The sequence below is a fragment of the Centruroides vittatus genome, unplaced genomic scaffold, assembly GCF_030686945.1.
Source record: "Centruroides vittatus isolate TY-2023 unplaced genomic scaffold, ASM3068694v2 scaffold_861, whole genome shotgun sequence".
Lineage (NCBI taxonomy): Eukaryota > Metazoa > Arthropoda > Arachnida > Scorpiones > Buthidae > Centruroides > Centruroides vittatus.
The window spans coordinates 7971687-7997378 of record NW_027122718.1 but is presented as its reverse complement, the minus strand read 5'-3'; the positions used below and the strand labels follow the sequence as shown (position 1 = coordinate 7997378).

General features: G+C 31.4%; 1 protein-coding gene across 2 annotated transcripts in view; it reads left to right on the top strand.

Moving 5' to 3' along the window:
• The window catches only part of LOC136990101 (SHC-transforming protein 1-like), a 58628-nt gene that overhangs the window by 4015 nt on the left and 28921 nt on the right, over positions 1-25692 (top strand). Inside the window, exon 2 of one of the 2 annotated variants that reach the window (XM_067288457.1) lies at positions 23134-23529. In XM_067288457.1, the coding sequence (XP_067144558.1) occupies positions 23326-23529 (204 nt within the window). In that variant the 5' untranslated portion in view covers positions 23134-23325. Of the gene's footprint in view, positions 1-22616; positions 23530-25692 lie in introns of those variants that run through there. The other variant, XM_067288456.1, reaches the window with a different exon arrangement.

Here is a 25692-nt window from a genome sequence, read left to right as displayed (position 1 = left end):
CAAAACTTTAAAAAGAACATAAGGAAGACATGATGAAAGGAAAGTGTACCACAGAGCTTGCAAAAAAAGATGCTCAAACAGAACTACAACCTGTTATGAGCACAAACAATGCTATTCAGATAATGCAGTGATTGGAAACTCCTGTTTATATGGGACTCTCTCCTTACAACAAACTTGGAACCATGCAACATTCCAACACTTGACCTGCCCAGTGTGTGGGTTGCCCTATATAAGTGGTTATATAGTGATATACGTCTGTTATCACATCTTTAACATGGATCTCTATCCAAACGTGCGCTGCAAGATGTCACAACATCTAGTGTAATCAAACTTTGTAGCATGTTCATAACAGTTTTTTAATTTTAATTTGAATAATGCATTTCACTTACATTAGAACATTTTAAGTGTAAAAATTATTCTATTTTTAAAGTTTAGTTCACCTGATGATGATGAACATAAGTTTGTTGAAAGTGCTAGAGAAAATAAAAAACTGTTAATGCCACATTCAGTGTATCTTTACTTCCTCTTATCTGATATCTGGTGTGAAAATCAAACTATATTGTAGCTCTCTAGTTTGTGTATTAAACATATTTATATATTGTATTCTGAACTTGTGATATGTTAGAAAATGTTCATTCCTACATTGATAATCTCATAAATTTGAATGGATAATACTGATATAGAATAACATGAAGTATAACCTACAGAATAGTTTCAATGAAGTTAAGGAATGTATTACATGAACAGAAACAGATGAAATTTGACAATGGACACTAATAAAGACAATAATATGCAAACACTTGAAGAAATTGAATGAAGAAAAAAATCATTGTAGCTAACAGATGGGTCAAAGTATTTAATGAAATGCATGAAAAAAGATCTTGAATTCCAAGATTTTAATAATTGGATAAAATTATTCCTTTGTTTATCAGGAACTTTTTAATTCCTCTTCTCATAAACAAGTGAATATATTATATTACTATACACTGTATAAATCATATATTTTTTAATATATGATTATACAGTGATTGGCATGGGATGCCAATTATTACCAAAATCCATTTACAAAATGCAGTGATTGGCTCCCCTAAAAATGGCAAGTACAAAGTAGGCCTATGAAAAAACCTTAATTATACAAATATATGATTATTTGGGTTAAATATGATGGCATAATTGGGATCTTAAATTAAAACTGAGCTTATAATAAAAACTTTAGCTTATTTATGACACTAACTTTTAAAAAAAATAAGAAAATGAATTTTTAACATTCAACTTATTTGCTGAATCAATCACCTCATATTGTTGCTATGAATAGCTGTTCTTTGTTTTCTTTTTTAGATCTAAAAAGAGATGAAGAACAGATACAGTTTGTCTTTGATTTATAGATCTGAGCCATTTGTAATATTTTTCTTACTTTAAGAATGGATGTTTATAGTGTTTAATTATTAATACTATCTGGGTGCCATCACTTTGTTTTACCCTATTTCCCACTGTTTTTACAACTCTGACCTATTCTGATGGATTAAAATTTAATTTGTAATAAATACTTCCAATTAAGATACAGATTAACCTTAAGTCTAATACAAAATACAAGATGTCAAAAAGAATTAAACATTTATACAATAATTACTTATGATTGAAAAAGCTTCAGCTAGTAATAATATAATATATTGATATTATCATGTAATTAATCATATAAGTTTGAAAATTTTTTTAATTAAAAAATATTAATTTTAAATTAGAAAAATGAAGAATGAAAGAATTATACAGAAAGTAATATTTGTAATCAATTTTTCTTTAAAAAAAAAAAAAACACTTTGTAATCCAATATTCCTCATGACAGATATGTTATGTAATATGAACGTAGTGTTTTTAAAATTTGTTGTATTAGAACTTAACTTGCTATTAGTAGAGGGAGGTGTTAGGCACCAGCTCTTGAGATGGCACCTAATGCCTCCCTCTAGAGACAAATTATTTAGTAATTAATTTAAAATAATTGCTGTTAGTGTGGGATATGTGTTAGGGTTGCTTATATGAAGGTTTTATTTTTGTTCTTTCCATTTTCTCAGGGCACATGCCACATGGTTTATCCATCTGAAATTACAATAAATGTGTCATTTTATATTTTGGAAATACACAGTATACAGATGTTTTTTAATCTATCATGCTGACCCACAACACTTTACTTTGTTATAGTCAGTTTTCATGTCTGCTTTATAATAACAAATATAAATATATACAAATTTGTTAAGCTTTACATTGTATTATAACATCAATAGCTCTGCTATGCCAATTGTTTCTATGTTGTTTTTGACAGATAATTACAATGCTGGATAATTAAGTTTTATTTGTTGAATTATAGTGAATAATAACAGAAAAATGGAAATGATGAGTGTGGTAATATAAGAATGAAGTAGCAATAAATTTAGAAAGAAAATGATGACTAAACATCATAATGATGATAGTGCATGCATTAGTCATTTACTTGATATAGGTGTATCATGCAAAAAATATTAAACCAGGAAGATAATTCTCTAAATTATGTTACATCAGAAATGAATGAATTTATTATCTGTACTTACTACACTATCACAAAACTCTAAACAGACATGTAACTACTGTTTATATGTGATCATCAGTTGTTCTCACAACAATATCCTCATCTCACTGTCACTGTACAAAGGGTTGTTGATCAAAATAGAACAATTATACATAACAATCTTATTCCACAAACAACACTAGAATATATCGAACAACAGATTACGGAACAATTACACCAATAAACAAATACTCTCAACATCAACCTCAACATAATCCTTCAGGATCATCAAGATACATGCATAGACAACACTGTCCTATTTTCACTGACAGTGACAGCATCAACATTTCATTAGCTGAAATAGATTCAGGTTTAATTCATACTCTCACTCTCTCTGTTCTTTTCCAGGAAGCACTTACTAAATTTACATGCACTGAACCTGCACAATGGTCACACATTCCCAAAACCAGCACTTCTAAACTAGTAGGGAAAACTCTACACTATGTGAATACTTACATATTATCAAATTGCACTCATTCTATTTCTACACTCTCAGACATTCACATACTAGTTTATACAGGTGCAGTCTTACAGTAGTGACCTATCATGGAATAAAACTGCATTTGCAGACAACGCACAAATGAAAAACAACTCAGAAGCCTGCCTGGTAAAGAAAAATAGGAACACAAATAAACAATATTAGACAGCAGCTAGGCAGGCTGACACAATATGCTAATAACAAAACAACACCTAAACTAATGAAATAACTAAAAAAACTTTTCAAGAAAATTAAAACACACAAAGCACAAACAACACAATGTCCACTTTGCAGAATACATTGACACACTGAAGCAAAAACTTGTAGCCAAAGTTTGGTGACTCAAACAATATAAAATTTGCTCTGTATAGAAACAACAAAATAAATTATTCACAAACAATGAAAAACTCTTCTACATGCAAATTAATACCAAATCCACTACTGATTATCAACAATGGCATGCCAACTGAAGAACAACTCACAAATTATTGATCTTCTCTTTTGTCAATTACTGTCATGCAGAATGCTAAAGCAGACTGGATTGAAGAGAGGAGAAAAGACATGCAGGACACACCTAGTATGCATTATGTTGAAAAAAAATACACAAGACATCCATTGCACAATGCCGAAATCACACAACTGGACAATATGGTGTAGACAACATTCACAATTTCTGGTACAAAATGTTCATATCCCTGCACCAGGAACTAGCTAAACATTTGACTCATATCATCAACAATCCACAATTCATGCCAATTCTTCTCATGCAGGGCATCATCTACATGAAACTAAAAAAACACCAACACCAAAGACCCTGCACAATACAGATCAATTACATGTCTTCCAACAGTTTACAAGATTCTTGCCTCTTGCATTGCAAACAAAATATACAATCATTTGATGAACACAACATTCTTACAAAACAACAAAAAGGCTGCTGTAGAAATCACAAAGGTTGCAAAGAACAACTACTCATTGATTCTGTTATCCTATGGCCAATTCATAAGCAACACAGAAACATACACGTGGCATACATTGATTACAGAAAAGCATTCGACAGTGTCCCACACACTTGGCTGCTGCACACACTGTATCTATAAAATCCATCCTCAACTCATTAATTTCCTTGGTTCTATCATCCTCCATTGGAGAACAACATTACATCTTAAGCTCCATAACATTCACATAAAAACAAATCAAATATACATGAATGAAGAATTTTTCAAGGAGATTCCTTGAGTCCTCTTTGGTTCTGCCTTGCACTTAACCCTTTATTTAGCACACTGAACAAAACACAATGTGGTCATAATATCAGACCCAACAAAACAACACTGTTCACATTATCACACCTCGTGTACTGTACATGGACGATATCAAACTTTATGCATCCACACAGAATCAACTCTTACAAACTACACATGTACAAATGATATACAAATGGAGTTTGGTCTAGACAAATGCAAAACACTATGAATTGAAAATAGAGTTCTGAAGAAAAGACTTTTCTTTGAACTCCTTTTTCAATATGTAGAGAAATTTCAGAAGTAGAGAGATTGAGTCCATGGAAGAGGGTGAGTTTTACAAATATTTAGGATTACAATAGGCCAAACTTGCAGAACATACACAGATAAAACAAAGGTTAATACTTATATGCCAGAACAGATTACATGCAGTACTAAAAACCCACCTAAATGCAAAATATACTATTAAAGTTATTAATACATATGTTGTCTCTGTACTCATTCTTTTGGAGTTATACATTGGACAGGCACAGATCTCGAGCATTTCCAAAGAAACAAGAACACTTACTACGCATAAGCAATATACTGAAAATCATCCATAGAAAGACTAATTCTTCCTCATAAAGAAGGTGGCCATGGTCTGACTAATACAGGGTGGGCCAGCGAAAACGAAACGGCAGAGTGTTCGTGTTCGTCCAAGCAAATCGCTCGGACAGGTCGATTTTACTCTCGAGGGGACATCTTATGCAATAAAGTTTTTGCGAATCTGAGTATTAACTAAACAAACATTTTTTTCGAAATAAATGTTTGTTTAGTTAATACAAAATAAATGAGTTTTTAAAATTTTTTGTTGTCTGTTGTATTCAGAATCGCAAAAACTTTACTGCAAAAGATGTCCCCTCGAGAATAAAATCGACCTGTTCGAGCGATTTGCTTGGACGAACATGAACACTCTGCCATTTCGTTTTCGCTGGCCCACCCTGTATAGTTAACCTGCACTAGAAACAAATTCTGACACTGCAGGAGTTTTTCTATGAAAAACTGTATTTTATTTAATATCTCATGATAAAGTAAAGATTAAGAGAGAGAATTTGGCATGGTAGAGCTTGTGTATAAGGGACATTGATGCTATTAAATTTTGGTGATTAAAGGTCAAGGGGGATGGGGAGACAGTAGGTGATCACGTGTCATATCTTGAGGAGTTGAACTTAATGAAGAATTTTCTCATTATTAGTATATACATTTTTTTTAATATAAAACTCATTTTACTCTCAAAATTACGCTTTTAGCAATTTTATAATAATTAATAATATAAAAGTTATTTTTTAAAATAAAATCTGTTAACAGCCAGGAAAGTTATGCAAATTGTTGCTGGATTTTTTTGTTGTTTCTACATATGTTCAGATTGAGATTGACACACTGAGAGGTTATAAGTAAAATTAGGTAAGGATAAGAACTACATTAAAAGTAAGGTATGAAATTTGAAGACAAATTACCCGTTTTATTGCAAAATTAATACAGTTCTACCTTCACTCCTTTTTATATAAAATTACAGTGGAACCTCGCTTAACGAGCACCTCGCACAACGAGTATTTCGCATAACGAGCAAAAAAATTGTAAAAAATTTACCTTGCTTAACGAGTGATGAGGAGAGGGGAAGTCCCGAATCGTGCGCATTTACCATCAGTCTGTGTTTAGCACTCGTTCTGCTAGCATCTTAATGTTGCTTGTGATAACACATTTTTCCAAACTTGCGTTCAGACATATTACATATAAATATCAACAACCATAGCCTTTTGCAGTATATAATAAACACTAAACGATATGCCAAATTCTTGCGCTATGCGAAGGCCATAATTAAATATTAGAAATTAATATGTTAGTTTGTTGAATACTCAATGGTGAAACAGCGGTGACGTCACTAGTCTCAATGGAAACGTAACCGTCCATTCAGAAATGCCGTTTTCTCACTGTTAAGTCAACCCTTGAATATAGAAACGTACGGATGGTGATATCATGTAATGAACAGGATTGGTCGATTTGAACTGGTAATGAATCAGTCAAATTTGAATTGGTAGCGCATGTCTCTCAAGGAAGAAACTGTTGGCTGACATATCATGTGATGTGGTGGACCTAGAATACGGCTATGGCTAGTATAGTCGCTGATTGGTCAGCGGATGGCTGTCGACGACTATATACGGTTGACATGGAAGCGGGAAATGCCTGTTTATCAGACATATTATTTGGGATTTTTTGTGCATCGTTTTAATTATTATTGCAAAGATGTCCCCAAAGAAAAAGCTGCAAGAAGAGATCCATCAGAGAGTAAAAATAACCATAGAAATGAAACGTAAAATTATTGAAAAGCGAGAAGAAGGTGTGAGCGTGGCTGATCTAGCACGCACATACAATCGATCTACATCAACGATTTGCACTATCCTCAAGAACAAGGACAAGATTAAGAAGATAGATGCTTTAAAGGGTGTGACAAGAATATCTAGGCAACGGTTACGTATTCTTGACAATGTTGAAAGGTTACTTCTCATGTGGATAAACAAAAAGCAATTGCAAGGCGACACTATTAACGAGAACATCATTTGTGAGAAGGCAAAATGTTTTTGCTGACTTTGTTAAGATGCCAGGATCATCAGTGGCCGAAGAAGAAATATTTAAGGGAAGCCATGGGTGGTTCGAGAAGTTTAAGAGAAGAACTGGCATTCATAATGTTGTAAGGCAGCAGAGAACTTCATTGGCGACTTCAAGAAGCTCGTAGATTCTGAGGGTTACCTGCCGCAACTGGTTTTTAATTGCGACGAAACAGGTCTCTTCTGGAAAAAGATGCCGAAGCAAACCTATATAAGAGCAGAAGAAAACGCATTGCCTGGCCACAAGCCAATTAAAGACCGTCTTACGCTGCTATTTTGCGCTAATGCAAGTGGCGATTTGAAAATTAAACTGCTGCTTGTTTACCATTCGGAAACTCCATGAGCCTTCAAGAAGTGTAAAGTCCAGAAGAGCAGGCTAAATGTGATGTGGAGGTCCAACAACAAGGCTTGGGTGACACGTGACCTTTTTACTGATTGGATGAATGAAGTGTTTGGTCCTTCTGTAAAAAAATATTTGCTTGAGATGAATCTGCCACTCCATGTCTTGCTTGTTATAGACAACGCTCCTGCCCATTCTCCAGGCCTACAGTCAGTCAAATAATCTTTATTCTCTGGCACCGCTGAGCACAGCCAGGCAGAAATACAAAAAGTACATAGTAGATACATGCCGTTAGTCATACAAGGGATACAATAAAATGGCAGAGAAAAGGGAAATAAAATAAAATAAAATAAATAACATAAATGAATTAAAATAAAAAAGAATAAAAATTAAATAAATGATTAAAAAAAATAAAAGTGCACTATAACTAAAATAAAATTACTGTACATCAAAGTCTAAATGCTGTAATAGCAGAGCAAGGCATGTAAAAACATTGGCATCAAGGCTAGAGTGAATCGGATCACAAGAGAGCAGGTCAACGGATCCCACATCTAATGGAGTAGAGTGCAACAAATTTCTTTAACAAGTTAAAGTTGCTGTTGTTTTGTAGAAAAAAATCAGGCTTTACTGGCCAGTCTAGATTGCTTATATTGGCATGCTGCATGCACTGATGCCTAATGTCATCCAGCATAGGACAGTTGTATAAATAGTGCATGACACCGTCCCGCACCCCACAGAGCTGACAGCAGTCAGAATTAGAATGGTGAAACCTTTTCAGGTAAGCACGAAAGCGCCCGTGTTCAGTCAAAAATTGGACTAAATCATGTGTGGGTTGAATCCATTTGCTTTGAATACGTTCCTTGACCTTTGGGATAAAACGTCTTGTTATGTGTTGTTCTGGGATCTTGTCCCAATCCAGTTGCCAGGTCTCCAAGGCATTGTCCCAGATAAGGTATTTAAGTCTTGACTTAGGAATAAGATTGTAGGCAGGAGGGGTATCAGGATTATCTCCAGGCCTACAAGATGACCTCCTTGAAGAATTTAAATTTATCAAGATCCAGTTTCTGCCTCCCAACACTACTCCGTTACTCCAGCCTGTGGACCAGCAGGTTATTTCTAACTTTAAGAAGCTATACACTAAAGCACTTTTCAAGTATTGTTTTGAGGTGATTGAAGGGACCAATCTCACTCTCAGAGAATTTTGGAAATATCACTTCCACATCGTTGCTTGCCTCAAGATGATCAAAAAGGCATGGGAAGGTGTTACCAAGAGAACCCTCACTTCTGCCTGGAAGAAGCTTTGGCCAGAGAGCGTTGTCCAATGTGACTTTGAGAAGTTTGAGACAGTGCTTGTGGACCCTGTAGTCAACAAGATTGTGTTTTTGGCCAAGATCATGAGACTGGAAGTGGATAACAATGATATTGATGAGCTTGTGGAAGAGCACAGTCAAGAGCTGACTACTGAAGAGCTTAAGGAATTGCATTGTGTTTCACAGCAAGAAGTCGTGGAGGAGAGTTTGTCAGAGGAAGAAGTGACTGCAAAGCAACAATCTCCTGGCAAAATAAGAGAAATGCTGAAAGCATGGGAAACTGTTGCATCGTTCATTGAGAATCATCACCCGAATAAGGCAGTGGCTAAGTGTGCTACAAATTTATTTAATGATAATGTTGTGTCTCATTTTCACCAAGTTTTGAAGCGTCGGCAAAAACAAATGTCTTTAGACAGCTTTCTAGTAAAAAAGAATTAAGTATGTACTATATCATAAACAATAAACTAATTATTTCGATTTTTTTTTTGTTTTCTGTAAATCGAATTTGCATTCCAGGTTGGTTTATTCGGCGCTAGAAGAAAAAGTGAAGATAATTTGCGCTCCTTAACAGTAAATTGTCTTTGAATAAATGTTATACATAAAATATTTGAGAATTTTTTTGGTGTGGAACACATTATTGTATTTTACATTAATTTTTATGGGAAAAATTGTTTTGCATAACGAGTATTTCACATTACGAGTAAGGTACTGGAACGAATTATGCTCATTAAGCGAGGTTCCGCTGTATAAAATTTCCACATGCATGGAGAATATCTAAACAATAGTAAATTTTCTGCTATACATTCTGGTGTAACAGAAGCAACATATTTTGTTTGTGTATACACAGTTCATTGAGGTCATTTTTTGGTGCTAGCAAAAACCTGTCCTTCACATATCTCCTGGGGAAGAAGTCTAGATGCATAATGTCAAGAGATTGGGGAGGCCAAAGAAAGGGACCATCACATCATCTTATTCAATGGTCAGGAATCTGTCCAGGTAGGCTTATTCCTCATTTAACAACTTGTGTGGAGGAGCACTATCCAGCTGAAAGATAACAATTTGCACTTTCTTCTTGGTTGATGCCATTTTGACAATTGCAACTCTAGCATCACAACTATTTACTCCATGAACTTCAGTTAATTCTAGGGAAAACTTACAGTTGCTTTTTCTAATGTAATTTGTTAAATGTTTCTATTTATACACTGAATTTTGGCTATTTAAAATATGTCAGTATCAATCTATATAACCTGTATAATTTAATGAGATATAAAGTAAATTTTTGTTAATAAGAGAATCTGTTAGTTTCAGAATGTTTATTTGCTATGTTTTATAATGCAGAAATTTAAAATCTAAGAAAGTAATAGGTTTTTAATAATAATAAATTAAATTTTTAATTGTCCTTAAAAAAAACAAGGCATTATTCTACTTTAGTTTTAGTTATAATTACATTTCTTCTAATGAACTGTAGCAAGGCTAGAGTCAAGGCCAATTGCATTCAAAAATGTTGAAATAAGAACTAGTATTTGTTTATGAAATGCTTTTATATATATATATATAAAACTATGAATAACATTTTATTTTTGTAGACCTATACATTTTGATTATTAAAAATTTAAAAAACTTAATCCAGTAAACAATGAAAATTTTATAATAAAAATATTAAGGGAAATTATATTCAAAAAAATATTTTCATCTTTAATTAGCTAGGATATTCCAGTTAATCTTCTAAATAGAAGAATATAAATTTAAAATATTAAAAATAAAGAACAATTTAAACATGCAAATGTAAATAACAGCAGAAAAATAAGCATTTTACGACATAGATATCAATAGACAGAATAGACTTTAATAATATAAAATAAATACGAAAATATTTAATTTTAAGTAAGCAATTTTTAAAAGTATTCTTTTTAATAAGACTAATGCTTATTATATATGCGATATTTTATATTACTTGTTAAGGTCTAGCTTTTATTATATTTGTTGTTTGATATTTTATCTTCTGCTGTTAATTAAAGAACAAATTATTTAAATATACAAATCTAAAACATTTTAAGATTTGTGAAATGAGCTGTAATATTTTTGTTTTTCATTTCCAAAAATCTTTTGATTTCCTTCTCTAATGCAAAGAATCTCTTTAGTATCTCACTCCAACTAATCTCACGGAAGTCAGATGGCTTCATGTAATAAACCAGATTTCTGCATTACAATTTCATATCTTTAAGAAATTGCTTGAACTGGTCTTGTAAACAACACTTTACATCATAGGGATTTCTAATGAATAATGCAATGAAATAGCTACTCTGCCAGCAATGTAGAGTATCATCATCTTTCTGTATTAAGTTGTTATTGTATATTTTTTTTATCAGTTCATAAACATCAGTCTTATGACTTTACAAATGCCTTCTGTCAGTTTTCACACTTTTTAGCTTTTTCCAGTCAAGATCTAAAGAATTGACAAAATTTAAAAGTAGCAAATAATCGTTTTCATTTGTAATTTGAAGTAAGACTTGAAAGGGCAGCAGTTTCTTCATAATTGTCAAAATGTACATCTATGCTAGGAATGAATTTTAAAAATTGAATAATATCAGAGATGTCGATATTCTCATCCATGCCATGGTCAACAAAAACTATACAAAGGAAGCACTTTTGTTTTTCAATTACTTCTGTAAACGACTACAAGTTCTTCTGTTTATTCTTTGACTATGCAAGCTGAAAGACTAGCCTAATATCTAAAAATAATTTTATCAGGACACACTTCCTCAGCTAATACAAATATGCTTGCTTTTACAAACTCGGTATCACTAAAATGCAATCAGCTTTTAGCTATTAAATTAATAACTTTGTAACTAGCCTGAATACTGGTTTCACTTCAGATATGTTCTGAGAGGCAAGCAAACTTCAGATTTTTAATATTCTTAGCATGCAATAAATCAAGTTAGCTTTTGTATGATTTGCTGTGTAATGATGCTATATGTTGTATTCCTTAATTTAACAAAGTTCCTGGAAAATCAAGCAAATCAATTTTTTGTTGATTTCATCAAAAAAAAAAAAAAAGAAATATATATATATATATCTGCCTAGTACTCATTAGAAACTTCAATTCTGCTTTTATTTTGCTGTTTTCTTTGTTGAACTATTTTTTAAAACTATTGTACTTTTAATTCTGGAAATGAATTGTACTGTACAAAGCATAATTTTTATAACTGAACTTGGCAATTAGAATATACTAAACCACTTTCCATCCAGTTGTAAAAGAGGATATGTAGAAAAGAGACAGCTACCAATAAACAGTTAATTTTTTTTTTACCTGTTTAGTGAAGTAGAATTAGTAAAAGCATAACAGTTTTTTAGACTACAGGTATACCTCAAGTTATGTCGTTCTCGATTATACGTCGTTTGTCAGAAAAGTATATGGAAAAATAAAAATCAAGTTTAAGTCATTTTATTCGACTTTACATCTGTCTGCCGCAAATATTGAAGTCGTAGTATCACTAGAAAAGCGTTAAAAGCACATAAAATCATGTTAAAATATGTACATTTACAGTAAATGTTAATATAATTATCATAAATCCTAGATAACAAAACATGAAAACATCTGTGTTTCTGTGTTGTCGTCTTATTTAGCAGTCTTTAATTGCTCATTATTGGCATTTTCCACCGTAGTTTCGACTTATGTCGCTTCTCCTGGAACCAATTACCTACATAAGGCAAGGTATACCTGTAGATTGAAAAGCCATTTTTTTAAGTATATTTTAAAATGATCAGGATACATTGATTTGTAAAGTTTATAATAATAAAATTATTTAAAGATAAAATGTATTGTTAATTAATAATAATAATAATTTATTCTTAAATGCTAATTATACATAAAAAATAATAATATTGTATGTACTGTACAGGTGTCCCTCATATAACACGGTAGTTACGTTCTGAAAAAGTGTTGTTTTATGCAAATCTGTGCTACACGAAACAAAGGACTAATCCAAAACACAGGGTTACGTTCCAGGAGTTAACAAAAGTATACTATTCTTTTTTGTCACTAAGAGAAATATGTTCATAAAAGCATTCAATTATTTATTTACAACCAATAATTAACTAACAATCACAATTAAAGTACTTTATTACGCATTAATATTAATTTTAGTTAAAAGAGGGTGTTTTCTCGTTAGGACTACCACTTAATCTTCTATATATCTTAGTTGGCATTGCTTAGAGTTCTAAATCTTCCCACAGCTGGTCATATATTAGTATAATTACAATATATATAAGTAAATTTTGAAGGTTTTGTTGGTGTTAAATATATATAACCACCTGTGGGAAGATTTAGAACTCTGTAAGCAATGCTAGCTATGATATATAGAGGGTGTTTTCTTTTTACAAAATATTGTCATCATCTCAACATTTTTGTTGATCTTGATCAGAAATATCGGCAACATTTTCATATTTTTTTTATTTTTATCATAAAAAAAACTTTTATGGATGATGAAATAAAAATATGTTGTTAATCAGAAATTTGTTCTAGTGGGTTGCATTTGTTCAGTCGAGTACGAAGCAACTTTTTTTGCAGAATTTGTGTTCGAATCCTGAATTGTTTGAGTACTGAGATGCTGATGTATTTAGTTCATCATTTTTATGAATGAAGTAACCATTCGTAGGTAAGTAATACCTACAGTTAAAAAAAAAACTTTAATAACACTTATCTAAAAATGTTTAAATAAACTTTACTAAATATGAAGATTAATCTATAAAAAGAAAACATAGTAACAGTCTTAAGAGCTAAAGTCTGAAAGTGACAATGACACCTGGTTGATAGGAAAGTTAGTGCAATTTTTTTCTTCCTTGTCCTGTCAGTATTCATTAAAGTAAACCTGATGAAATAGCACAAAATAATTTGAAAATTTCAATATTCTAAAATCCACGAACGAATTTGAGATGACACACATGCTTACTTGAATTTTAAAAAATATATATTGAGTAACAAAGTTTACACTTAAAAATTATGAAATTTTGTATGGAGGATTTCCAAAACCGTGCTAGAACAAAACTGGAAGTTGTGTTGTACGGGGAATATCCCCAATTTTTAAACCATGTTAGAGCAAAACCGTGTTGTATGAGGGATATCTGTACTTGTAATTACAAAAAATACCTAATATACATATTTTAAATTATGAATTAAAAATGTATTAATTTTCAGTAGATTTGATTTCCGTCGGTATCAAATATGCTCATTCAGATGACAGTGAATCAGATTCACATATATGCAGTATAAAACTGATATGAAATTTCTCTTTTAAAAATAAACATGTGCTTTTACTAAACATAAGTGAACCTTTCCATTTACAACCCAACTAGTCACATATTTAGAATCAGTGAAGATGAGGGCCTAAAACTGATTGAACTTTGGTTATTTTTTAAAATTTATTTATTGATCTATAAATTAGTGATAATACATTGACGTGTTAATAAAATTGCTCTATTCCAGAGGTTCTCAACTTAATTTTATCATGGAATCCTTTTCACCTTAATAAAAAATGTTGGAACCCTGTAGATATCAATTAATTGATATCTACAGGGTTCCAACATTTATTTTTATGTATTTATGGTCACTGTTAAGAAAAGTATAAAAAAAAAGTAAACATAATGTAAGGAATTATATATAACTAATGCAGGATAAGAAGCTATTAATTGCAAAAATTAAACAGTCGTACATTTAATAATTTGTTAAAAAAGCAAATGATTTATTTCTCTTCAAAATAAATTAAATCTATAAGTTGAATGTCAAAATACTAATTTGGTAATAGAATTTGTTAGTGCTGTGCCTAATTTACCAAATTGCAGATTTGAATTGTGCTTAGTGTATGAATACTGTATTTGTAATTAGCGAATATTAATGACAAATTGTTTAGGGAACAATGTAGTCATAACAGTTTGTGGCATTATGCTTGTTCAAAATTAGAAATAAATTATAGTGTTTAAATATACTGACAGGAAATTCAAAATGGGAGCACTTGATTTAAAAATGTATTAAATTATAAATGAATAAAATAACAGTTTGCATAAATAATAATAGGATAATTTGGTTAATCCTTTACGAAGTTTCTGGATTTCTTTTATGATTATATCTGTTCGATATAGATTTTTATTTGTAATGATTTGTTACTATAGTGTTTTAATGTTTACCCCAATTATATGTTTATTTTTAATTGTTCTAACCTGTATTAATCCAAATATATATACAGGCATACCTTGCCTTACGTCGGTAATTGGTTCCAGGAGAGGCAACATAAGTCGAAAAATGACGCAAGTCAAATTTACTTGTGTAGTTTCGACTTACGTCGTAACTACGGTGGAAAATGCCAATAATGAGCACTTAAATGCTGCTAAATAAGACAACAACACAGAAACACAGATGTTTTCATGTTTTGTTCTCTAGGATTTATTATGATTATATTAACATTTACTGTAAATGTACACATTTTAATATGATTTTACGTGATTTTAACACTTTTCTAGTGACATTACGACTTCAATATTTGTGGCAGACAGATGTAAAGTCGAATAAAATAACTTAAACTTGATTTTTATTTTTCCATATACTTTTTTGACAATCGACGTATAATCGAGAACGACGTAACTCGAGGTATACCCGTGTATATATATAAATATATATTTTGATTTTTTGATTTAACATTCACAGGATAAGTGTATTGGATGATTTTTGTATCTCAAATTGTTTTGCTTGCTGCACTGTTGCACAAACAAAAAAGGAAATGTATTAAATATGGGTTCACATTATACATTCATATGCTGAAATTAGTATACAATGAATATCAATAATTGATTTTTGCTGGTTTCTCGGTAATTACGTATTTATTTTATTCAATAATTGATATTGCTGTATTAATGTATATACATTTAATCAAAACACACTATATTTGCATAATAAAAAATTATTGTTTTGTTTGTGACTAATAATATCATTTTCATCATCTAGCGTAATATGAATTTAACATGATAAAGAAATTAACATTAAATTTTCATATTAGATAAGTTTGGTAATAATATTCTTCTGATTACTATGCACAGCTATTGATTTCATTGATTATGGTTGGTTTTTATCATTGTTTTCTTAAACCCCTATTTTAAGTTTGTCTCAAATTTAGGCTGCAATTTGTTAGTCCCTGAGAATGTGTTAAATATGGATGCCACTATATATTAATCATTCCTATCATGTTTCTTGGCAGAACTTATAGCTCATTTACAACAGTGTCTGCAGACTATAAAAGGGGGCATAAGGTATAAAAAAAGAACATAGTGTATTATGCAAGAAGCTTCAAACTCTGATTCAACATTATATCAGTGCTCCCACAAGGTGATGCTAGTTGCACTCAAGGCTAACTTGGCCTTGAAAACCCATGGGGATTAGGAAAAGTGCAACCAAAATGAAAAAGAGGCATGTTTTCCATTGTATGGGGGCTCCTGCTCAAAGAATATAACATAAATTTAATAATATACAGTATTTAATAATTGATAATTTTAATTTAAAACTTCAAAATTTAAAATAATAATAATTTACATTTTTTAACATCAATAAAAATCAAATTAAGTATATCAAAACTTGATGTTTTCAATAGTAAGTTTATGTGCATTTTTGTTAATAAAAATTATTCTTATTTATTTGACTTTTTTCTTCAGTTCATTATTTTTGAGATTGAATAAATTCTATTGTCAAATATTTATTTTTTGATAATGTCAAACTTTCAAAGAGCAACATTATCTTAATGATGGTCAAAATTATATTTGGACATTGATTAGTCTTATTTTACTACTATAATTGATGACATTCAATTTTAATTAAAAATATTAAGTATTGATTAGTGACATTCAAGAGAAATGCTTTAAAATTATCTCATTTGTTAGTATTTAGTAACTTTAGAGATATTGATTTGAAATTCTGACTGCATACAGACGTGCACTGTTATAAAATGTCGACTGAATGGGATGAAACGAAGGAATATAACAAAACGTTAAGATATTTTTCTTAAGTTTTAAAATAAACCAAAGATGTGACTCCTTATTAAATATTCTTTAGAATAACATACAGAATATATTATTTTTATAATGGTAACAACAATAAATATTGGTTGTTAGCAATTGTATTCACTATTGTTTTTATACAAAAGTTATTTATCTATTTTAATTTTGAAAAAGATATCTATCTAAAGTTTAAATTTTTGTTTTTAATTTTTAAATATAAAATATTTAATTTTTTTAAGTATATTTTTACAATAGAAGAATACAAAATTATCAATGAAATACAATTTTTTAAATTATATTTATAACAATTTATTTTCATTTCTAGATATCCTACATTTATGAACTTTAAAAATTTACCAGTTGTCAAATTGAACTTTTTAATTATTTATACATCTCAAGTTTAGAATATCCAATTTATCATTATCATAATCTAAATTTAGACAAGAATGTTTTAGAATTTAGATGATTGGAAGATTTATTGTTATAGTAAATTATATATACATTATGAAGCACATTTCTTCAATGAGCTTTTTTTAGAGTATATATTTCTCAAAGGTATACTCAAAAGAGCACCTATTTACATTTACAATTTAAATGTAATTTATATATCAGTGTACGAAAGTTACTTTTGTACTGTAATCATTCGAAAGAAGAAAATTCCATCTTTTTTGGATCGTGACTTTAAAAAGTAATACAAGTTATATGCAATTATTAATATGAATTTATTAGAATTTCCATTAACTTTGTTTTTCTTTTCCGAATTGAACATAGTTCCGTCGTATTTAATAACTGCTTAAGACATAAACTTCGGATTGGTTTAATTCCTTTGAGGAGGTGTTAAGTTTATAATGTTCTATATCTAGATATGCACAATTTTCATTCTGTCCAAGATAAAGTATTTTTTTATGTTATGTTTTTTTCATATTGTGGATAAAGAATAATCATTATATATTATCGATTTAGATATGTGAAAAATGTTAAACTATTGGACCATTCTGAGCAGTGCCGTAACTAGGCAGGCGAAACAGGTGCACCCGCACAGGGCCCACTTGGAAGGGGGGCCCAAAATGCATGCATTTGTTTTATTATTTTACCAAACCTTATTAATTAAAGGGCCTAAATGCTAATTCTTGCACAGGGCACAGGAATGGCTAGTTACGGCACTGATTCTGAGATTCTCTCTCTCTCAGGAATGAAATTTTAATAGAAATATAAGAAATTTTGTTTGTTTAAAAATATTAGAACTATACTTAATTATAAAATGAAAAAAATTCTTTTTAATAATTAGAATATTTGACTTAATATTTAAAAAAAATTATCCAATATTATTAAACTGTTTTAATGTGTAAATTTTACTCATCATGTGGTGCATTAAGATAAAATATGTCTATCAAGACCTCTTTTCAATAACTTAATTTAAGTTTGATCAAAATATGTGATTATTTTTTTTCCCCCTACGTTTCTTCAGACAGACAAACGGGTAGTAGAAGGATCGATCAATTCGTGAACTATTTAAATAGGAAAAAAAAGTACAAATTGGCATTATAAAGATCAGTCTAAGTTCCTTCAGCTAGTTAAAAGTATTTAACTTGAAGTTGGAGTTAAGTAGAACCACGTAGATAACGATATTTCCTCTGATACGTGGTTAATACATCCTGTTGCACGATCAACTTAAAATGATCTTTCGCCATAAAGTTGTATGATTCAATTTCCTATTGAAGATTGACACTTCAAAATGTTCAGATTGTGTTTGACGTTTTGGTATCCCCTTTTTTTTGTGTGTGTGTCTCGTTTAAATTACGGTAGGTTTTGTTGTTGTTAACAGTAGTATAATATTTTGCGATGCTATTACGTGTTTAAAGTATGTTTTGACGGTGATAAAATGTTTTCGAAACGCATTAAAATAGTCGAGAAACGAGTGCTTAGCACGCGTGGACGAGTAAGAAATGGAAATAAATTATCGATAACGTGTTTATCTAACATATTTTCTTCGAATCGAAGTGTTATTTAAGATTTTACTGTATATCGACTTCACAAATTGTCATTATAAAATTTCCTAGTGCGTGACGTCATTATGGTCGTTGCTCGGTTGATTTGCTGCTACTGAATTCTTAAACGTGACTCATCTAAGTTGTTATTTAGGCAACTTTTCTTGGTGATAAAATCAACAGCAATTATTATTTTTTTTTAATGATTGTAAAAACAAAAATCAGTCTTATGTATTTACAAAAGTTTCCGTATTTGACAATTATTCTGTGTTTTAACAATAAGATACAGATGCGGTGTTTTGCATACTCCATTGTAGTAAATTATAATTAATCGTTGAATTTTGGTACATCTTTTCCTCCCAAGAGCATAACAATTACATTAGATGAATTTTTATTCTTTTGCTTCGCACGATCGCTAACCGAGACTACTATTGTAATCAAATACTTGTTTTGTAATGATAATTATACAGTAGAGTCATTCGGTTAATTTTAATCACGGCTGAAGTTACATTGTATTATCGTAGAATCTATGACAATAAAAAGTAACGCGAGATCGATTGTTCTGTAAACGGATAATCTTTCAGAGGAAATTCAGATTTTGTTTCGTGTTTACGAGAAAACTTAGTGATTTGCGTTTTATTTTTGTTTAAAACTACAGATTTTTTTCTTATCATTACATATATTAGGTAAAGATTCTATACCCGTTCGATGTATTTCGCACCAATTCGACACCCTAGAAAAATACTGTCAAGTCCAAGAAATTTTTTTATGTTTTGTAGTTTTATTATTATAAATACTTAGGCCAATAAGTGTACATTTTTAGTTACCAAGACTATTGTTTTTATAACCCTTCCCCGTCCCTCAAAAGCCAGAGCAACGCCTGGCATACGCAACTAGTAGTATATAAATACAGTATGAATATTCTGTTATATGTAATGAGATCTTGAGCGAAAAATTAGAAATCTGAAATTCTGTTTGAAGATATTTTAAATATATATAATCTTTTAGAAGCATTGGAATTTTATTCCCATTGTTATTAAAAGTACGCGGAGAATAAAGTTTCACAATTTAAATTGAAATGTAAGAAATAATTGATAAATATTTAAGTTAAAAATTTTACTGAAAAATATCCCGATATATATGATTTAATGCACAAAATATAGTTTTTATATACATAATTTTAAATGTACTAATTATACGTTTGCATTGAAACTAATTTTTATTATTTGCGAAATTATATTTATGGGATCTGCTGTGGTTTTCTCAGTATTTTTTTTTTTTTTTTTTTTGTCAGTGAGAGTGTTTATTTCGTAATTCGTCGTTTGATATTGCTGTATCTGATTACACAATTTGATTATTCACTGATGAATGATTAGTGTATTTACGAAATTACTTTATCTAAATAATACAATTTTACGAGAAATGAGTGTCATTCATGCATTTCGCGAGACTATAATTATTTGATGTTATTTTAAAAGGATTTTCCGCACCATTATAATGTTTAATTAATAAATGTTGTGTAGAAAACTGTAGATAAAGTCACTTTTAATTACGAAGAAAGTTTTTCTCAGAAATAAACGATTCCTAATCAGTGATATTCAAAATATATGAAATTATTATAATCGAGTCTTTATCGATTTTTTTTTCTTTTTTTTTAGAATAAAAACGCGAATATTGTAATTTTAAATCCTCGAACTTAGTCTTATCTGTAATGTGAGTGATTGCATGTTCAACACTTAAAACGTGTGTTGAAAGTTTAGTCACTATCTCAAATAGTTTTCGAATTATTCATTGAATTCTACAAAAGAATGACGTGTGCTATTGTTTATATACAGTATAAATAAATCCTTATAGAAAAACTATGGATGCATATTTCATTACACTGTATTAATAAATAAAATCTGTAGTTCCATAATTGAATTGAAATTGGGTTTTTTTTTTTACAAAAATACTTTTAAGCTTTCACATATAAATATTTTTAATTGCGGGTTTCCGCTTCGAATTAGATACTACTGCGATTGAGTTTTTCGTTTGTAGCTGGAAAACTCGTTTACATCTGAACTATTTTATGTAATTATAATTGAATTATTGTCAGCATCACTGCCTTTTGTCATTGGGCAGTGTTCACTGTTCCTCTATATAATGAAAGATGGTAATGCTTGCAATGACACAAAGCAATGATGACAACGACAAATTTCATCAAAATCTTTCAGCTAATTTGAAGTTTATTTTATGTAGATGAACTTCAAAAATTAGCTGAGAAATTTTGATGAAATTTGACACAATGTTTCCTTGTGAGAAGTTTCCATTTATTTCTCTAATAGCGTGTCAGTTCCGTAATGTGGCCAGAATTGAACCTAGTTTTAGATATATGAAATGCAGTGTTATTTATGATGATATCATTATAAGCTGATGTCTGGCGTGGTTATAGACAAGTTAAATAGTGTTTCGAGAATAGACTTTCTCTAGAAGAATGATCGACGATGGTTTGTTTACTAATACAGTTCCTAAAAAAAAAAAAAACAGTACTGTACGCTATGTATTACATAAATTATGTTATACGAACCCTACATTGACAGTTCAAAATAAACGCATACTTGTAGATTTATAGCAAGAACAGTCAAGTATGGAAGCGTGATCCTAGTTTGAAATTTCACTTTCTTTGTACGCATATTTTAAGTTGTCTCGAATGAAAGAAACAATTCATGTAACTTCAACCTTATCCTCTCGCACGGGCAGATAGTTCGAACATGACATGTCCCGAGGGCGAGTATCTATGTTCTTTTTGGCTGAAAAAGATGTATTATCTTTATCATTCTTACCCAAGAGCGAATAGTTCGGTAGAGAACTTTCCAAAGTAATCGAATTATCGTCGCATGATTCGTAATCCCGCGAGCGCAAAAGATTACTGTGCGGCGGCCTTCCCCTTTGAAGCGAAAGAGACGATGCCGAACGAACTTGTTAATTTGTAATCGTCCATAATATTCGATAACCTCGCTTTCCAAGTATTCGGCTTCCTTTAATCCATTTACAGTTCGAAAAGTAGGAGTAGCGACGCGTTGAAGAGGTTCCCGGTCGCACCTGGACAATTATCCATTGGAATGCGCGTGTAAAGTCCCGCCCGAGAAAATGCTGTTTTATTGTCCCCCGAGAGTTGTTTTATTTTTGTACAAGACTCTGCTTTTTATTATTCTCTTTTGTCGATTGTTCGTTTGTGACATCCTCTGCTCCCTCGTATCAATTGTTTTATTCCGATATTTTTTAAGCTTTTATTTTTTTTTGTCATTTTCTTCCTTTTGTACGTTTCTGTGTGTTACGAATCGTTTCTGCCTACATATATATGCATACACACATACATATATGAGCGTTTGTGAGCAAACACTTAGATACTCGAGGTATCTTCCATTTTATGAATATAAATAAATAAAAACTGCAAAAGGGATGATGAAAATTTTAAATTCGACTTTTCTCTGTAATAGATCCTATGGGCGCGAGTGTATATACACAATAGAATTGAAGAACACATCTTCATTTTCTGAAGCTCTCTGGATATTTCGCTCTGAATGGCTAATTTCTTTAAATCGCTCATTCGTAAACGGGGATAAATTTGACATAAATTGCGTATACTCACGAATTAAATGTCTCATTATGTATTCTTAAATCGAGTTACTGTATTGTATTCAAAATACTGTACCATCTTTTCTGATTAATACTTTTGTGTGTGTGTGTAAAATTTAAGATTTAAATATAATTAATTAATACCGTATATAATAATTGGTTCGATTGATATATTGACTGATATTAAATATAATTATTTAAAATTTATTATATTGTATATAATTTACAGACTAAGTTACATTTAATTAATAACGTCTAAGTTAATTGTAAGTAATTTATAAAATGCATATAAAAATTTATCATTTAGAACATCATTTTATCGATGGAGGAGCGAGTGTTTAGTCGACCATCGATCGATATAACTTTTATTTTCTTTCATTTAAGTTACATATGCAGCTCGATTCCAGACACGTTCATTCGAATTTATGATGTCGGTCGTCTTGCCATGTCTAGCGTCATTGTCCTCCTCATCTACAATGACCCCGCGGTGCTTTTCTCTATAGGATTTCGTTCTCGCATTGATTCGCATATAAACGGTTATTTCCCAGTCTGCAGTTTATAAAAAAAAGAGTAATATTTTCTTTATGGTGGCAAAATTTGTAACTAGTGTGTAAGGACGTCGAATTTATTATAAACGGTGTCCTATGAAAAGAGGGAACGGGATAGTGACGTAGATCCGGTACACTCCCACCGGTTTCCTGCCCGTCGTAGTTTTTCCCCATTCATGTGGCTCGAGTTCGCGCGTGGCAGCTACGACTCCATCCCCTTCTCTCTCCCTATCGATCACTTTAAATGTTAACTTTAATTGCTATGTGTTTGTAGTGATGTTATAATAATGCTGAGTTGTCTCTCTTCCGGTTATCACAACTTGAAGGATGACGAAACCGGATCACGGACGAATCTTCCGAGAAGGAGCAGCACGCCGAGGACGTTTCTGAAGCCCGGTGTATCTCCGAAACCTTCCGCACCACCCCCAAGGAAAGACGAAGGAATATTGAGCAAAGTAGTATTCGTCGCACAGTCCGAACGATACGTCAAGTATCAGAGTCAGACGGTTAATCGGGAGATGCCAAGGGCGAAGATCCATTGGACATCGTCTACTGCGAGTGGTGACGGTAGTAGCGGTGCCACCGGTTCCGGACAGTCCGGTTACGTAACGGCCGTCCCTTCCGACTGGTCCAAAAATGGTACTTTTATTAATAAACCACCTCGAGGATGGCTTCACCCCGATACTCAAATCTCCGATGGAGGAATCTGCTATGGCGTCAGGGTGAGTATCTGTTTGTTGTTATTGTTATTTTTAATAATAATAATAATGGTAGAGATTGTGTTACGATTCGCAGAAAAAAGGAAATCAAAGAGAATTAAACGCGTTCGAATACTTCTGTTACGTTCAAAACCCGATTGTTCGAAATGATGATCGCTTCCTCTAACGCTTGTAACCGTTCTTCTCCCTTTATTCCTGCTTTTTTTATGAAAAAAATTTATTATATATGTACGAGAAAACTATGTATATGAAAACACAAATTCTAATACGCCAATATTTATAAATATTAACAATCGTGTTAACTTAGTTTTGTGGTGGTACCAAGTTTTGTTCTGTCAATCATAGATCCTCTTAGCAAAGCAAATCTTGACGCCAGCTCAATCTTCAGCGATTTTTATTTATTTTTAAACATTTAAAAACTCTCTTTCACATTATACATAATTGTTCGACATCATATTAAGTGATTTTATTCTGTAAAAGAGCTATTTTTGTCGTTTAAGACTCGCGACGCGCTGTCGGTTCGGTTCAAATTTCGAGATATTTTAATCGTGGGATATGTCGAAGTTTATAAAAATTTAACGAGTTTGAGTTACCCAAAATAAATTTATGAAGAACTGGCGTATTTAATAATCTGGCTGAATTATGACACGAATTTTCCTAGTGTTCTCTATGGAATGTCATGTACTGTCCGTTTACTTGTACGTTCGTACAGTACGTATTTCCAGGAAATAGTAAACGACAACGCGACAGTCAGGAAACTCCACAATAGTCGCCGAAGTGGACAACAGTTGTGAGACCAAATATATCCTGCCACGACAGTTGTGCCTGCCACAGGATATTCGTTTTCCTTCCGGCTCCACTTCTCTCATTGATACGATATAACATTACTTCCTGTCGTTTTGTCTCCCCGTACGTGCACGCGGTACGAGGGGGAGAGACCACCGTCGAAACGAGTGGGTGGGTGTCGGGCCGAACCCTCTTTTGAGAGACGGCCTCCGGCCGCCGCCCTTTGCACCCCCATTAACCTTTGACCTTAACGATTTTGTAACGACGGCCGTGGGAATCGAATGGTAAATCACCCGAATTTAAAACGTTTGTGGGCGAGTTTCCTCGAAAACGTGTCGCACGTTCGTTACTCCGTGCGGAAAAAAAAAAGTGTCGAGCCACAGATAGACGCGTTTATAATTTAACGTAACGAGCCTAAATCACGGCGTTTTCTCACGCTATTAATGTTAAGAAGTTTGTTTAAACTGGAGACAGTTTAGAAATAGAAGTTGGCGTTGGAAGTGCCAAAATTAGAAGCAATCGATGTTTTAGTAAAGCGATAAACGCGTGTAACAACGTAACGAGCGCTTTGGCGTGTTTATCGAATTTAATATTTAATGATGGTAAGAGGATTTCGAAGCAGTAACGCGTCAATTAAATAACACATTTCTCCGGGAATTTAAGAAGTTTTATGGATTTTTTTTTCCTTTTTCCTTTTAAATTTTGAATTAGAATATATATATAAATATATAAAAGTCGATTATAGGTAATCGCTTCATTCAAATCATTAAAAAATATTCTATTTCGAAAATCGTTTTGTCCCGTTCTGATGCGTGTCAGGTAATGGATTTCCTGATAAATTCTGTCAAAATCGAATCTGGTATTGGATGCAATTAAAATTTATTATTCACATTTTTAATTCTTTCGCGTCACGTGAATTGTTTTTTTTTACGCGAGTGTTTTGCGGTTTAAAAAATATATTTAATCGAATAATTTACAAAATGTAGAAATTGCAAGTAGATTTTCTTTATGTAAAATATTGTCTGGAGTACTTAAATCAATGAAATAATTATAAAAATCAAACGTGCAATGCATCTCTTCAATTAAGAAGTTTTATGATCGTCGTCGCGTTTGAATGCGATTTTTTTTTTGTTTGTTGTTTTTGCGCTCATAAAGAGGTCAACTTAAAATAATTTTAGATTCTTACACACACATTTACAAAAAGTAGCATTAAAAAAACCGTTTTTAAATATCTTGAGAGCGCAGCTTTTGATTAAATATACTAAATTCTAGGTTTAGTTTCTAAATTTTTTCCCCCTAATAACTGGGACTCCTCTTAGTTCCAGTTTTTCGAGAATTATATTAATCGACCTAAAAAAAAAAATTTTTAACCAGGTTTCT